A 17,027-nucleotide genomic window follows, 5' to 3' on the forward strand; every position below is an offset into this window, starting at 1 on the left:
TATGGCTAGGTGATGCAGACATTCAAGGACTTATGTCAGGATTCATGTATCAGTGTTTGATGCGTGAGGAAGGAGCAGTGTTAATCATTCTTGTCAGGACTGATTTAAATTCCTCTCAGTAAGTAAAGTGGTATACAGGTTCTCACCCTCAGCTTCCTGCCCTGTACTTTATGGAGATCCTCTGGGGTAAGGAACAGAAGAAGCAATGAGATTCGAACTCAAAGTTAAGAGGATACTGTCCAATTTAGAGACTTCTTATCAACTAAATGCTGCCATTTTAGAATCACAGAATCAATCATCAGCTGCCCTACTCTTCATTAACAGTGAGCAATCTAAATCTTTGTATTGCATGAATATGCAAACATTGATGGAAATGAATATATACTAGTAAGGTGAAACCAAATGAATAGTAAGATATAAAAGAGAAATTGCAGTGATATGTGGTCTTTCTGAGAACAGTCTGCAATAATTATATATTATATGAGAAATAAAAGTAATTTTTATTGTGACACCACTTTACCCAAACATGCAGACTGATGTCCTCATGACATGTCCTCATGACAGCAAACAAATGCATTCCTTGTCAGCCCAGAGGCTATCCACATGCATATAAGAGAGACATATAGAGCCCCCAATAAAACTGGGACAACCTGAAAATGGCCTGAACTTTGAACATTCTCCACTATCCACACACAGGTCCATCAGAAGACAAAAATCTTGTTGCCCTGAAGTGATTGAGCATAACCTCTGCCCAGTCGCTGGCTGCCAACTAGCCTATGTAAAAACAGGGGCAACGTCTATGCAGCCAGGCTTAAAAATATGGAAACAAATTTTTAAAAACAAACTGAGTAGATTCATCAGTACCCACTCATAGCAAGGGAAAGACTTTTCATGGATTTATTCCAGGCAAACAGAAAATGAACAAATAAACATTAAAAAAAAGAGGAACAATTATCTAATATGTCCAGTTTTCACTAAAAAATTATAAGACCTGAAAAGAAAAAGGAAAGTGTGATCCATCATCAAGGATAAAAAGCAGTCAATATAAATTGTTTCTAATTGTTTCTCAATGTTAGATTTAGCAGAAAAAATTCAATGCCTCTATCATAAATATGTTCAAAGAATATATTTATAATATGCTTAAAGAATTAAAGGAAAGTATCTTTAAAGAATTAAGGGAAAATATGAAAACAAAAATCAGCATAGACTCTGAAGAAGAATATGAAAGTTATAAAGCAAAGAAAGAAATCTTTCAGTAAAAAGTACAATAAATGAAATGAAAATTCATTAGCTGGGTCACCATCAGATTTAAGGTGGAAGAGTCAGCAAACCCGAACATAAATCAACAAAGAATATCCAATACTAAAATAGAGAAAAACAAGGTTGAAGAGAAATAAGCATGAATTCAGAAATTTGTGCACTAACATCAGAGTTTCAACATACATGTAATGAAAGAGTCAAAAAGAGGAGAGATACAGAACAAGCTAAAAAACATATTTGAGTAAATAATGACCAAAATTTTCTCTAATTTTTCACATGAACAAATAAACATCAGAAATGGCAATTATATGTGTGATTCCATTAATATAATACTCTGCAAATATATTTTTCTCATATATTTTCTTATCTTCTTCTAAAGATTTAAGATTGTACAAAGTGATCATAACATGTATTGAATTACTATGGTAATAATAGTACCAAAAAGGAGAGAGGAAATGGAGCCATATTAGGGCAAAGTTACAATACTAAAATTATCATTAATTTGATAAATTAAGATGCATACTGTAATCCCTAGACCAACCACTAAGAAAATATCTCAAAAATTGTATAGCTAAAATAGCAAAAACAGAACCTTTTAAATTATTTATTCAAAATATGAAAGGCTGTCAAATAGAAACAAAAATAGAAAAAAAACACAAGAGACATATCAAAAACAAATAGCAAAATAGTCAGTATAACTTCAGCACTAGTAATAATTATATTAAATGTAGAATAGTCTAAACACCTCATTAAAAGGCAGAGATTGTCAGACTGGATTTTAAAAAATCAAGACCCAACTACATGTCATCTACAGGAAACATTCCTTCTATTGAAAGATACAAACTGTTTGAAAGTAAAGGGATATAAAAAATATATACCATACAAACACTAAGAAAAAGACAGAGGCAGTGGTTATATAATCAGACAAAATAGACTTTAAGACAAAACATACTACTAGTGACAAAGAGGGACATTTCATGATGATAAGGAGGTCAAAATATGAGGAGGATAACAAATAATGCATATTCATCTAGCTACACAGACTCAAAATACATGGAACAAAAACTGCACAATTTAAATGAGGAAAAGAAAATTTAACAGTAATATTTGAAGATTTCAATGTCTTATTTTCAATAATTGATAGAACATCCAGGCAAAAATCTACAAGAATATAGAATACTTAACACTCTCAACCTAACTTGCCATATACACAATGTTCTGCCCAACTAGTACAGAACACATACTCCTTTCTAGCACACATGGACAATTCTCTAGGTTGAAGCACATGCTAAGGAAGGAATAGAAAACTAAAGCCCATTGGCCAGATCCAGTCTATCACCCTTTTTGTGGGGGGTGGGGGGGTGTAAATAAAGTTTTGTTGGAATATAACCATACTTACTCATTTACCTAATGCCTATGGTAGCTTTCACACTACAACAGCAGAGTTGAATGGTTGCAGTAGAGACCATATGACTTATGAAATCTGCATATATAACCATAATCAAGACAATACTATATTGGTGAGAGGATAGATACATATATCAATGAATAATAATTGAGACTCTAGAAATAAATCCATACAATTATGTTCAACTGATTTTGAAAACAGTATCATGACAACTCAATAAGGAAAGAACTTTTTTCCAGAAATAATGCTGAAACAACTGGATATCAACATGTATAAAAGTGAATTTAGACCATTTTCTCATATTATACACAAAATTTAGCTCAAAATGGGTAAAAGACTTAAATATAAGAGCTAAAATTCCAAAATTTTTAAAAGAAAACAGGAAAAATCCTTATGACTTGATTTGAATTGAGTTCTTATATGTGACACCAAAAGCACAAACCATATTAAAAAATAACAAATTATACCTAATCAAAATTTAAAATGTTTGCATTTCTAAAGACACCATTAATAAAATGGAAAGATGGTCATAGAATGAAAGAAAATATTTGCAAACCATATATTCAACAAGGGACTTGTATCCAGAATATAAGAATATTCATTATATAAAAAGAACTCTTACAATTCAAAAATAAGTAGATAAAAACACACAATTAAAAAATGGGGGATGCTTACAAAACTCAACATACTCTTACCATCCAATCCAGCAATCACACTCCTTGGTATTTACCTAAAGGAGCTGAAAAAGTGTCCATACAAAAATGTGCACATGAATATTTAAACAGTTTTATTCAAAATTTTCAAAACTTGGAAGCAACCAAGATGTTCCTCAGTAGGTAAGTGAATAAATAAACTGTGGTACCTCCAGATAATGGATTATTATTCATTACTAAAAATAAATAAGCTATTAAGTCATAAGAAGACATGGAGGAAACCAAGTGAAAAGAAGCCAATCTTAAAGGGTTACATAGTATATGATTCCAATTATATAGCATTTTAGAAAAAGTAAAACTATGGAAACAGTAAAAAGAAAAGTTTTTGCTAGGGGTGAGATGGGAGGGAGGGATAGTTAGGTGGAACACAGAATTTTTAGGGCAGTAAAACTATTCTGTATGATTATATATAATGATGGATACTTATAATATATTTGTCCAAATCCATAAAATGTCCAACACCAAGAGTAAATTCTAATAAAGTCAACTATGTATTTTAGGTAGTAATGATGTGTCAAGTGTGTAAGTTTAATAAATTTACCACTCTGGTAAAGGACATTGATAATGGGGGAGGATATGTATGCATGCGTAGGGGTTACGGGGGACATGGAAAGGTTTTGTACTTTCTCTTGGTATTGCTGTGAACCCAAACTTCTAAAATAAATATAAAATATTTTTTTTAAATTATGGAAATATTTGAATAGAAATTTCACTAAAGAATAAATACAAACAGCCAATAAGCACATGAAAAGACTCAACACCATTGGTCATTAGGAAAATGTGACTTAAAGTCCCACTTTACTAGGATGGTTATAATCAAAAAGACAGTGCGGACAAGGGTGTGGAGTAACTAGAAGCCTCATCATGGCCAGGAATATAAAATGATAAAGCCATGTGGGAAAATAGCTCTGCAGTTTCTTAAAGTGACAAACACAGCCCCAGCAATTAGACTGCTAGGAATCTTCCCAAGAAAAATAAAAACGTATATCTTATAAAGACATTTTATATGACTGTTCATACAATGTTATTCATAACAGTCAAACACTGGAAACAATCTAAATGTTCATCAGCTGGTTAAAGGATAAACAAAAGTGGTCTAGCCATATAATGGGATTCTGATCAGCAGTGAAAAGGAGCAAACTACTGATCTGATATATGCTACAGCATAGGCAGACTTCAAAAATTATGATAAGTGAAAGAAGTCAGACACAAAAACTTCTTATTGCATGATTCTATTAACACGAAATATCTATATAAAGAAAATTTATACAGACTGAAAGCAGATCAATGTTTTCCTAGGACAGGGGTTTTGAATGGAGGCTTTACTGAAAACAGGCATGAGAAAATTTGGGGGATGATAGAAATGTTCTAAAGCTCCCTTATGGTGACATTTGCACAAGTCTACACTTTTAGTAAAAAATCATAGAACTCTACATTTGGGTGGTTAAATTATATGGCAGGCAAATTATACTTCAAAAAAGTTATTCAAAAAAATCAATGTTTAGTCTGGCAGTGAAAATTTGGAAATGTTGGGCAATATAGGCAAACCTATCAGTGAATGACTATAAGAGGTTAAAAAAAAAGAGCTCAGAGATAGAAAATTAAAAAGAAAAGTCTACTTGGACATGAAGCAATGTATGATGTGTATGAATGGCTGATTCCTTTACAATAGGTTGGCTTTACGGGCTTGGATCTTCAAGGTGGCCCCTAATACATTATTAGAAATGTCTGTAAGTCATCAGCAGTCTCCTGAGATCCCCTAAGAGATCTCACATTTCACATGATAGGGCAACTTTATATTTCACTTCGAGTAACAAGGGGTCGGTTACTAACTCAAGCACAGACTTAATGATTTACTAACTGTCGGGAGACACTCTTTCATGGGCCCTTCATATTCCTACAAGTCTTGCCATGAATTTCCAGAATGCAAGGCCCTGACTACACTTTACCTGAGCCATTTCTCAAAGTTGTGTTTGCAGTGAATAACTTTGGAGGAAGATGTGACATCTCTTCCCAAACCAAGAGCTGACTTGTTTATCAGTTCTATAAAGTGGAGGGTTCACTAGGTTGGGGGCTCCTCTCCTGTGTGTGAAGGAATCCATCTACACCCACCTGTGTTACTCCCATGGGAACTGGGGCTCAGGGAACCAATCAGACCCTGCTGACACACTGGCTGCTGCTTTTGTTGTGAGTAATAAAGTCTTTCATCTCTGACCCAGAACTCTTGTGTCCTCTGTCAGCAACCATGAAACTATGAAAAGCTAAATTTGTTAGCTTGTAAAAAGAATGAAATCTCAGGTCCTTGGAAGTTTTTGACATTATATTCACCATCTATTTTACTTAAGCATAGGGAAAGAACAAGTCTAAACTTGAAAGCCTGATCTCCATTACATCATCAGGATTTTTATTAGCCCAATCTTGTTACTCATCCTCCATAAACATTTTTATGAAATCTATATTTGTATGGTTATGTGGTCTATTACAGTGTATTGTAAATTTAAAAAGAAGCCAATGGTTTTGAAACCTAATTACAAAATTAATTCCACGAAGAAGAAAAATTAGACCAGATTCAGTAACCTGTTAAGCTTTTAGTTCAACTAATTCTACCTGCTTGGATAAGAAGCCTTGGGTAGAAAGGATCTGAAAGATCGTTTAGGAAGACCTGAGTGATGAAGTCTAGCACTCACCCTTAAGCAGCAGCAATGCACTAGGCAAAGGTATGGCCTTTGGACACAAACTACTAGGTTCCAATTCTAGCTTTGCTACTTGCTTGCTATGTAATTTTGTTTATGTTACTTAATCTCTCTCTGCTTCAGTCTTCCAATCTATACAATGGGGACTAACAACAATACCACCATTATAATGTTGTAAAGGTGAAGGAATGTCTGTGTGTAGAATGGTGCCTAGCCCTGAATGCACTCAACTTCTGATTGCTACTCCATCTTGCTGAGAAAATGGCCACAAGAAGCGGCTTGGCTCACCTGTGTGAGGTCAGCACTGCAGCACAGCCTTCTCGAACCTCCTTCACTATTGTTTGCCACAGGTACCGCTTAGAGCAGGGATCCATCCCAGAGCTTGGCTCATCCTGAAGAAAAGACAACCCACAGTAATGGGCATTTGGAAAAAACACATAAGAATATGTACAACAACATGTGAGGCCAAACCCTGACTGAGAGAAAATCTCTGCTGTGCATCTAACAGGCACTTTTCCATTGGCTTTGTTTCACTCACTTCAACAAAGTCAGTACGACGAGAGAAAGTAAGAGTTTAATGAGTGAGTGCCTGCTTACCTACCCATGTAGGATGCTGCCCAAGGCCCACTTCTTTCTTACCACCAAAAAATGTTACAACTAAAAAATAAATTCATGGGATACAAAGTCAACATACAAATATAGGTTGTGTTTCTATATACTAACGATGAATTGTCTGGAAAAGAAATTTAAAACAATCCCATTTACAACAGCATCCAAAAAAAAAAAATACTTAGGAATAATTTTAACCAAGGAGGTGAAAGATCTGTACACTGAAATCTATAAAACATTGATTAAAGAAATTGAAGACACAAATAAATGGAAAGACATTTGTGTACATGGATTAGAAGAATTAGTACTTTTAAGATGTCCATATTGCCTAAAGCAATCTATAGATTCAATGCAATCCTTATCAAAATTCTATTGGCATTTTTCACAGAAATAGAAAAAATCAGATTCTGAAATTTGTGTAGAACTACAAGAGGTCATAAATAGCTAAAGAAATACTGAGCAAAAGAAACATAGCTGGAAGGCCTCTTACTTGCTGATTTCAAATTATATTTCTAAGCTATTGTAATCAAAATAGTATAATATTGGCATAAAAACAGATACATAGACCAATGGAAAAGAATAGAGAGCCCAGAAATAAACCCACACACATATATTCACCTAATCTTTGATAAAGGCACTAAGAATATAAAATGGAAAAGAGGTACTCTCCTCAAAAAATAGTTTTATGAAAACTGGATATCCACATGCAAAAAAAATATAATTGTATCCTTATCTTACACCATACAAAAAAAATCAACTGAAAATGGATTAAAGACTTAAATATAAGATGGGAAACCTTAAAACTTTTTGAAGAAAACAGAGTAAAATTCCTTGATATTCATCTTGGCAATGATTTCTTGGATAAGATACTCAAAGCACAGAAAACAAAAGCAAAAATAAACAAGTGGGACTACTTGAAACTAACAAAGTTTCTACACAGCAAAGGAAAAAATTCACCAAAAAGGCAAACCACAGAATGGGAAAAAATATTTGCAAACCATATATACAATAGGAGTTACATCCAAAATATATAAAGAATTCATACAACTGAATAGCAAAACCCCAAACGACCCAATCTTAAAAATGGGCAAAGGACTTGAATAGATATTTCTTAAAAGAAGCCACTCAAATCACCAACAGGTATATGAAAAGGTGCCATTATTAATCATCAGGTAAATGCAAATCAAAACCACAATGAGATATCACTTTGTACGTGTTAGAATGGCTACTATCAAAAGGACAGAAAATAAGTGCTGGTAAGGATGTGGAGAAAAGGGAACACTTGTACACTGTTGTTGGAATGTGAAGCCATTATGGAAAACAGTATGGAAGCTCCTCTAAAAATTAAAAAATGCTACCATAAGATCCGGCAATCCCACTTCTGGGTATATATTCAAAGGAAATAAAATCATGATCTGGAAAAGATGTCTGCACTCCCATGTTCATTGCAGCATTATTTATAATAGCCAAGATATGGAAACAACCTAAGTGTCCCTCAACAGATAAATGGATAAAGAAAATGTGTGTGTGCATATGTATATATGTATAAATATATAATAGAATATTATTCATTCTTAAAAAGAAGGAAATTCTGCCATTTTCAGCAATATGGATGAACCTGGAGGACATTATGCTAAGAAAAACAACAAACCAGACATGGAAAGACAAATACATTTTGATCTCATATGTGAAATCTAAAAAGTCAAACTCATAGAAACAGAGTAGGAAGGTATTTACCAGGGGCCAGGCGTGGGGAAACGGGGAGATGTTGGTCAAGAGTTCAAACTTTCAGTCATGCAGGATAAATAAGTTCTGGAGACCTAATATACAGCATGGAGACTGCTATTTTGTCCTCTCCAAAATTCATGTTGAAATTTAATCCCCAATTCAACAGTATTCAGAGGTATGGCCTTTGGGAGATGATTGAGTCATGAGGGATCCACTCTTGTGAATGAGATTAAGTGCCCTTGTAAGAGGGCCTGACAAACGGAATTTGTCCCTTTTTGCCCTTCCAATTTCTGCCTTGTAAGGACAAAGCATTCCTCCCCTCTGGAGGACACACAGTTTAAGGCATCATCTTGGAAGCAGAGACAGGACCCTCACCAGACACCTAAACCTGCCAGTGTCCTGATCTTGGGCTTCCCAGACTTCAAAACGGTGAGAATAAATTTGTGCTCTTTATAAATTACCCAGTCAGTGATATCCTGCTATATAGCAGCACAACAGACTAAGAGAGGGACTATAGTTAACAATGCTGTATTACATATTTGAAATTTCCAAAGAGGGTAGATATTAAGTGTTCTCACCACACACAGGAAAAAAAAATGGACATTATGTGAGGTTATCAAACATTAATTAGCATGTGCTAATCATTTCACAATGTATATTATATCAAAACATATTGCATTTTAAAAATCTATATAATATTTATTTGTCAGTTATACCTGGATAAAACTGGGGGGGGAAAAACATTGAGATGTATCAGATTGGTTCCCCTTTGTGATCTGGTTAGGTAAGGCACCCTTGATGTTTTTAAAATGAATTTTCAACCTCCAAAAAATTTCAGAATGATATCCCCTAGGAAGACATATGACAGCAGGAAAAGGCTTCATTTATTTAGTAACATCAAATAAATTGATATTTCTTGGAACCTGAAGCTTTCTCCTTCAATAAACAACAAAGCATTTCTTATTTGAACCACTTTTGAGAGAACTCTTGCCAAACTACATGATGTATTTCCATGCTTTTCGCAGTCAGGGAGTACTAAACACATATTTCTTAAGAGCTTAGGGTCATAAGCTTCCCTAAGGAAAGAAACAGAAGGGAAATAACAGTGGGGGAAGGGAAGGCACAGAACAGGAAAATAAATGTCTGGTCTTTTCTGTAAATCAAGTGATATATGTGCACTAGTTATAAAAATAGGTAAATAAACAGTGTGATCATGCATTATTCAGTATGAGAGTTAGATGTGTAATTTTGCATTTTCCTGATTCCTGCCTTGATGTCTGCTCTGAGAGCCACTTCCAGTCTCTCTGTGAACCTCAGAGGATCTGCAGTGCGTCTCTTTAGCCTGATGCTCTGAACAGTCACCATTGTCACAGTCACTAGTGGTTATTGTGGTTTACCATGTGCAGGCACAGGACTCTGTGCTTAATGTGGACGGATTTATTTACTGCTTTCCGTGGCTCCACGTGACAGACGCTCTCGTCAGGGCCACTTTCAGACAAGGAGGCAGCAAGCGCAGAACATGCACCGCAGCATTCTGGGGAGGTGCAGAGACCGGATCTGAACCTGGTCAGTCAGAGTCCAGAGTCCCCTTTGACCACCGTGCCACAGTCCTGGGCATCCAAGGGGAGCTGAAAGCCAGGATGTATCGTAGAAGAACACGTGGGGTCTGCAGCGAGCTGGGGCCGTGGGTCCAGAGCAGAGGCCCCTTCATCCGACTGAGGAGACGCCCCGTGAGAGGCCGGGCGTGGGGAAATTCTGCAGAAGGTAATGAACACCCACGTCTACCAACTCCTCCACACACCCCTGCCTCACTCATCTTGAAAGGAAAATGTAGTTTGTAAAATGCACAATTGTGCAAATGGTAGTTTTTATTATCAGGTTTCAGAATATGCAATAGTCCATGATTTGGGACATACCAAAAACCAAACTTACAGCAAGTAAAAAGAATATTCAGATGAGTCTCCAGGAGACAACCTGCAAACTATGGAGCCATTTTCCGGCACAGACCTTCTGAATCCCCATTTGCTCCGCCACTGAGAGGCTGTTTTCATTTGATGAGCACAGACAAAAAAGAGAATCTGCTTTGTTTCCCATACTTTTTGATGCCTCTTAGGCTTTCCACCAGTGTGAAGCCCTGGGGCACACTCTAGTGATTAGAATCTGGTCTATGTATGGCATGGAACAATAGCCTTTATTTATCATTTGAATGGCATTACTCACAGTTATAGGTATTTTTGAAATGCAAAACAATTGGCTCTATTTCTTGACAACTGTCACCTCCAATCAATGCTGTGATCCAGCCAAACTGAGTTAACTGCAGTTCCCAGATACATTACAGACCACCATGTCTCAAAGCCACCCTCTTGCTGGAATCCCCTCTCTACCCTCCGTTCCATATCCATCCTCAGCCCCAACATCCGTCCTCAGGACTCACCACAGTCGGTGCCACTACTGCTATGGTAAACATATATCTGCAGACAGAAAGAGACTTGGAAGCAATATGCTAGAGGAAAAACGTAATTTGTTTTCAGATTATGGGTGAATTCTAACATTCTTTTTATATAGTGTTTTAACGTTAAAATTTTATTGAATTTTTAACTTGACAATTATAAGTGAATCTATCAAAAATATAAATGTTTTATTTCTGTAAAATTCCAATGATATTTTACATTCTGTTTGGGAAATGTTGGCTTAGGCAAAACAGTTCATTAGTTCATAGAACCAGCATTGTTAGTTCTGAAGTCACTTCCTGAAAAAGAACTCTGATAGGTTAAAATAAGTTTAAAAATACACACACAATGTGTATCCTATCCCAAGACACTGGCATATTACTGATATTTCCACTACTCACCAATAAAAGAATGTCAGGTTTCCCCACCAGCGCCAGGGCTGTGGAGAGTTTCCGCTTGGTTCCTCCACTGTAGGTGGCCACAGGCTTATCCGCGTGGGCTTCGAGGTGTAAGCGCCTCACCAGGTCTCTGGCAACCTGGAAGAGAGGACGTGTCCATGAGCACCAGTCGTCAGGGTGCCCGCCAGACACGGGGGCTCAGCCCTGACTCCTGCACGGTCCTCCACTACCCCTGCCCACCCCTCACACAACAGCAAGTGCATCTCCTGGGACATCGCCCTTCACGAGACAGGAAGTAATTGAGAATGGGCAGGTGGGTGTCTCCTCTGTGCCTGGGGACATCAAGTGATGGTCAGAACGCTGGGGTCAGGAGCTCAGGGGAGAAGGGTGGGGAGAAAGGAAGGCTCCAGGCTGAACCCCGGTGAATATCCACCTTAAGGTGAGCAGAGGAGGGTGAGCCAAAAAGAAGACTGAGAAGGAACTGACTGGGAATGAAACCAGTAGAGAGAAGGGACAAAACTTCAAGGGAGCAAACAATTAAAGGAGAGAATTTTCAATATTAAAACAGGAAAAGAAATCGATACTGAGGAGCCACTGTCAGAGTTTGCACACTCAGAGTTTGGTTTATAAACTAGCAGTGGGGAGAGAATGGGGAAATGTTTCCTATTCACACCTGCTGGAGACCATTTTATCAAATCCCACGGACGGTGACTGCTTTCACCAAACCTCCCCGTCTGGGCCATGGGAATTCTGACTCCTCCCAGGTGCCTGTTGCTCACCGCTCCTTTATTCTTCCCAACCCTTCAACCAGCCAGCTTTCCGCACATGCTCGGAGGCCCCGCCTATTTCCACATCTCTCCTCAGCAGAAATAATTGTCACCTCTTCTGTGTATTTTGTGTGTCTATAGAACATTTTTATTTAGCATTTCCCAATGTAATTTGCACCACACTATATTTTTTCTGTTTCCAGTTCTGTCTCCTGTGCTGGATTTGGTTCCTCTTGGGGCCCAAGTTAAGCAACTTCTTTGTTTCCAGCTCTGCATGATTTAAAAATTTTGCAGTTTTATTTAACTCTTGTGACCACAGAGGTTTTCATGTAGGTTCATTTTTAAGAGAGCATCATACAGCCAAACTGACCAAGATCAGACCTTAATTCAAATTTAGGAGAAGATGGAAAAACTTACAGCATTATGAAGATGAGTTAATAATTGTGTGTCCTAAATAACTGAATCAAATATAGCTTTAAACTAATGCATGTACTGTTTTTGATAAGTGCATAAAAATTAGGATTATAATAATGATGATGACGAAGTGTTAAGGACCTCTAAAAATATTGATAGTAATTAGGCCTCCCAACACAAACTTTCAAAGAAATTTTTCTATCACTTTATTTATACAGCCCCAAAATAAATTAAAAATGAACTAAGAGGCTCAAGAACTGTTTTGTGGTCGAATAATATAATTCAAAGAAATGCAGATTCATGAAGCTGACATCTTGAAATTCCAGCTATCTGCTGAAGAAAATCATATCAAGGCCAGTAGTTTGTTCTTACTTAAAATAGCAAAGTCTTTTTTTTTCAAGATTGTTTTGTATGAATCATCCTTTTTCCTGGCTCCATTCAGTTCAATTATTTCAATCAACATGAATTGAATAAAATGTCATTTAAATAAATAAAAAATATTTAAACAAGACACTTTTATTCAAAACAAGCAAACACACAAATATTAATGGAAGTGCCATGTAAATAAAGCAATACAATGCCTGGCATTGCAGGAGTTAAGGATATGATAGAAGTAGTATGTACATTCATCCAAATTACCCCAAGAGAGGAAATACTAAGAAGTGTGAGACCAGTCCCTGATGAAGAGTCACAAGAGAGACAAAGGAAGAGGAGCCACATGTCCACATAAAAGAAAAGGAACCTGAAAACATATTAGGCACTTTTAGGAAGCTTTGTCTCTTGGAAAAAGCAAATAGAGTAGTTCCTTACTTAACATCGTCAATAGATTCTTGGAAACTGCAACTTCAAGCAAATCGATGTATTAACGAAATCAATTTTACCATAGGCTGGTTGTTATAAACAAGACTTAGGTTCCTAGGGCATATTTCTGGTCACAAAAACATCATCAAACTTCTAAATAAAGACCAAAACACTTTTAATGTTAAACATTGAAATAAATGTGAATTATACATACATTGAACAAAGATTAATAAAAACAGGATAGTTATTTGCCCAATTATTCCAGTTCAGGGTCATGGGTGGCCAGAGCCTATCCTGGCAGCTCAGGGCACAGGGCAGGAACCCACCCTGGACAGCACACCACCTCATCGCAGGGCACTCACACACACGCCCACACTCACTCAACCCGGGCAATTCAAACACGCCAATGAAATAACGTGCACGGCTTTGGGTCATGGTCAGGAAACTGAAGTAACGAGAGAAAATCCACGCAGAACTGGGGAGAAAGTGCAAACTCCACACAGATAGCCCTGGTGGGGAATCGATTTTATTTTTCTCATCATCGTTATAATGAAACTATGTTGAACTAAATGACATTATTCAAGGACCTGCTATACTAATAGCAGTGAAGCTGGTAAAGATGCCAAATTAGGAAAATGATATTTTTTGTTATTTTTGCATTCATAAAAAATTACAGAAAAAAATGAAAATATGTGTGTATGCATGTGTATGTTTTAGAAATTTTTATTTTACTCTCATTCATTTTATTCATAGATTATCAATACATAAATGAAAGCTGACAGACAAATGATATAAAAAATAATAATATAAGCACCTGGTTCTGTAGAAATATACCCCAGAATGATAAGAGAAGTTTTGAATAAATTTGCCAAACTATTATTGCATATTTTTTATGAAATCAGGAAACATATGTCAGGTTTTCCCAATTTCACAAAAGGCTAAAATGTTTCAGCTGGCAAATCCTGGGTTGGTTAACCATAGGAAAGATTCCAGAATATATAGGAACAACTGTTATCAGTTTGATCCAATGCTTTCTGAATGCCATCTTGTCAGAAAATAACTGAAAGTAACCTAATAAGAAGTATTTCACTGTAGTCTTTTCTGCACTCAGCACCACCATCAAAGTAATGAGAAACGCAATGGCTTTGCAATCATGCTGCTGAATTACTGCCAAAACCCCAAAGTGTCATAAGTTAACAGACTCTCTAAGCAATTTGGTATTTTTCTCCCATAAAGCTCTTGAAGCACTTAAGACAAGAGATTGGAATTCATTTTTTTTTAATATCACTAGTACTTAATCATATTTGGCACATAGTAGGACTTTTATAAATATTACTGGAGCCAAAATAAATTGCCCAGAGATTCACACATGCATCTGCTGGATTCCAAAGCCAATGTTTTTCCACTAGCACACAGGATGGCCACGTCAAAATTTTCTGTGAGATTAAAGACCAAAATGAGTAATCAAGTAGGAGAAAGGAGCCAAGGATTTCAGAAAGAAATGCCTTTTTTTCTCATGCTCCCTGTGATAATGACCTCCTGGCCACATTCTTCCTATCTTAGAACTTCTAGCTCCTTCTAGCAAAGTTATGTGAATGGAAGAAAACTTAAAGATGAAAGTCATGTCTATAGAGAAGCTGATAGGAAACAAGACACAGTAGGAGTTTTCCCTGGTAGGGATTTGCAGGTATTAATATTAACAAAAATAAGACGGCAAAGGGCCCTACCTCTGCTCTACTAGGGAATATTAAATGCAGAATTCACCAGTTCTCATCCTACTTAAAAGCGTTGTTTGGTTGTTTTGGTATGACACTGAAATTCACTACTATGATGGCCTTCTCTTACATGCTTTCCCTAGCATGCCAGATTATGTAGACCTCATCTCCTCATTTGGTTAAGATGTGATATAAAATTTTTCAGCAGGTTAATTGAATTCAGGCTCAAATATGTGCACTGTACAAAATTGTGTAGTGTGAATGATGGGGAAAATTGAAATGCTTTATGCACCCTGCAGAACCTAAATTCAAGCCATATGAAGAAGCATCTTTTTCTCACCTAACTGAACTTTTGGAGGGTTGGGGGAGTGAGTGACATGACTGTAGGTGAAATGACCAGCAAGCTGGAGCACGGGTCGGCTGGGGTCTCCAGTGCAGATGGAGCTCAGTGCCAGGCCTGGGCTCAAGGCTGCGCGGGAGGGAGGAGAAGAGGAGGGGAAGCTGAGTGGAAAGGACCCTCCCAGCAAGCACAGGAGGGTCTTCCTCTAGAATCACAGAGGAGAAAAGGAAGGCCAATCAGTAGGAGGAACTCCGTGTTGGAGGGACCACGTGGTAACCCCCCAGAGTGTCCACTTCAGCCATGGCAGGGGCATGAACCATAAGACTGAGCTATAAATGGCACCCAGAATTCCATCAGCAACCTGAATATGCTTAGTGTCAGCAGTGTCTGAATCACGAACATGTACTGTGGAGCTTGTTTATCTGGTTTCAAAACAAAACCTTGCCACATACTGGCATATGAACTGGTAAACTACCTAATTTCTATGTGCCTCAGTTTCCCCATGTGTAAAATGGGGAATAAGCATCTACTTGCTACGGTTGCTGTAAAATACTTAGAACAGTGCCTGACAGAATGAATACTGAAAAATTAGCTAAAACAATTGTTTTCTGTTATTTTATAATAATCTCTTCTGGTAACCTTGTGGTAAGCACCTCAAAATAGATACGCCTGCTCTGCAGTTTAAATATTCCCAAAATTTATAGGAGAAGGAAATTTGCCAGAAAAGGAGCTAACTCCTTAGGGAACAGATGGAAAAGTGTGCTGACATCTTAGAAACAAGAGCAAGTAGCGATACAGTCTGCAAAATCAGTTGCAGTTTTATAAAAGAAATGAAGCCACTTCCTAATTGGCAGCCATTAAAATAACTTTTCTTGGTAGAGCAGTTCAGAAAAACAAGGCTGTACCACAGCCGAGTATCAGGAGGCAATTGCCCTTGAATGACAGGCAGCACCCAGCCTATGATATTGAGGAGAGCGTTTTCATAGGCACGTCTCCCCTGCACAGCAAAGGGGCCAGCTTACAGCACTTGCCAAGCATCCGCCTCTTAATCAAACACTAACACGGGGGAGCTGACAGGGTTGAACATCTATCTATTAAAGACTGAGCCAACAATTAGTCCCAGATTTCATTAACTGTTTAACTCCAATGAGCAGGTCTCCCGTGGGGTGGTCAGTTATCTTTGCTCTATTAAGATGGGAGGTGAATAAAGGGGCCAGAGTCCCTACAATGATGTGGAGAGATTCTGTTCTGATTTCACTTAAAGTTACAGAGCATAACTAAGAAACGAAGACTGAAGCATCACAAAAACAGCACAGGGAATGAATGTTCACGGACCAGTGAAGGTGACGGCTATTAGTTTCGTCTCCTGTGAGTCCTAGGATGTTCCAGATCTTGAAAATCTAATTGCAAATGCACCATGTAAGCCACTTATTTCTACTCTTTGTTCAGAATCCAGAAATCGAAGCAGCTAGCACCCCAGACTCTCTACAATGAGATGCAGGAAAGGTAAAAATGTGCCTTAAGCAACTGCCATTCCGGTGGTTCCTGGCATGACACCCTCTGGGCTGCCAGTCAAGGCTGTCTGCTCTGCTTGGCTGGCCACCGCTTGCAGCAGGAGAAGTGGCAGCTGTCTCTTGCTCTCTCTCTGTTCACCTGCCTCTCCCTCCTCTCACAGACAGTGATGGGGGTGGAGGTCCTGCAGTTTCTGCCACTCCTTCCTTGTCCTAAGGC

General features: G+C 37.5%; 1 protein-coding gene across 1 annotated transcript in view; it reads right to left on the reverse strand.

The window, feature by feature from the left end:
- Nucleotides 1-17,027, reverse strand: part of ABCA13 (ATP binding cassette subfamily A member 13) — a 459,896-nt gene that overhangs the window by 30,458 nt on the left and 412,411 nt on the right. The window contains 2 exon segments of the mRNA XM_069462020.1: nt 6,363-6,466; nt 11,263-11,397. Coding sequence (XP_069318121.1) covers nt 6,363-6,466; nt 11,263-11,397 — 239 coding nt within the window.

Source organism: Eulemur rufifrons, chromosome 29 (genome assembly GCF_041146395.1).
Source record: "Eulemur rufifrons isolate Redbay chromosome 29, OSU_ERuf_1, whole genome shotgun sequence".
In the NCBI taxonomy this organism is placed as follows: Eukaryota; Metazoa; Chordata; class Mammalia; order Primates; family Lemuridae; genus Eulemur; species Eulemur rufifrons.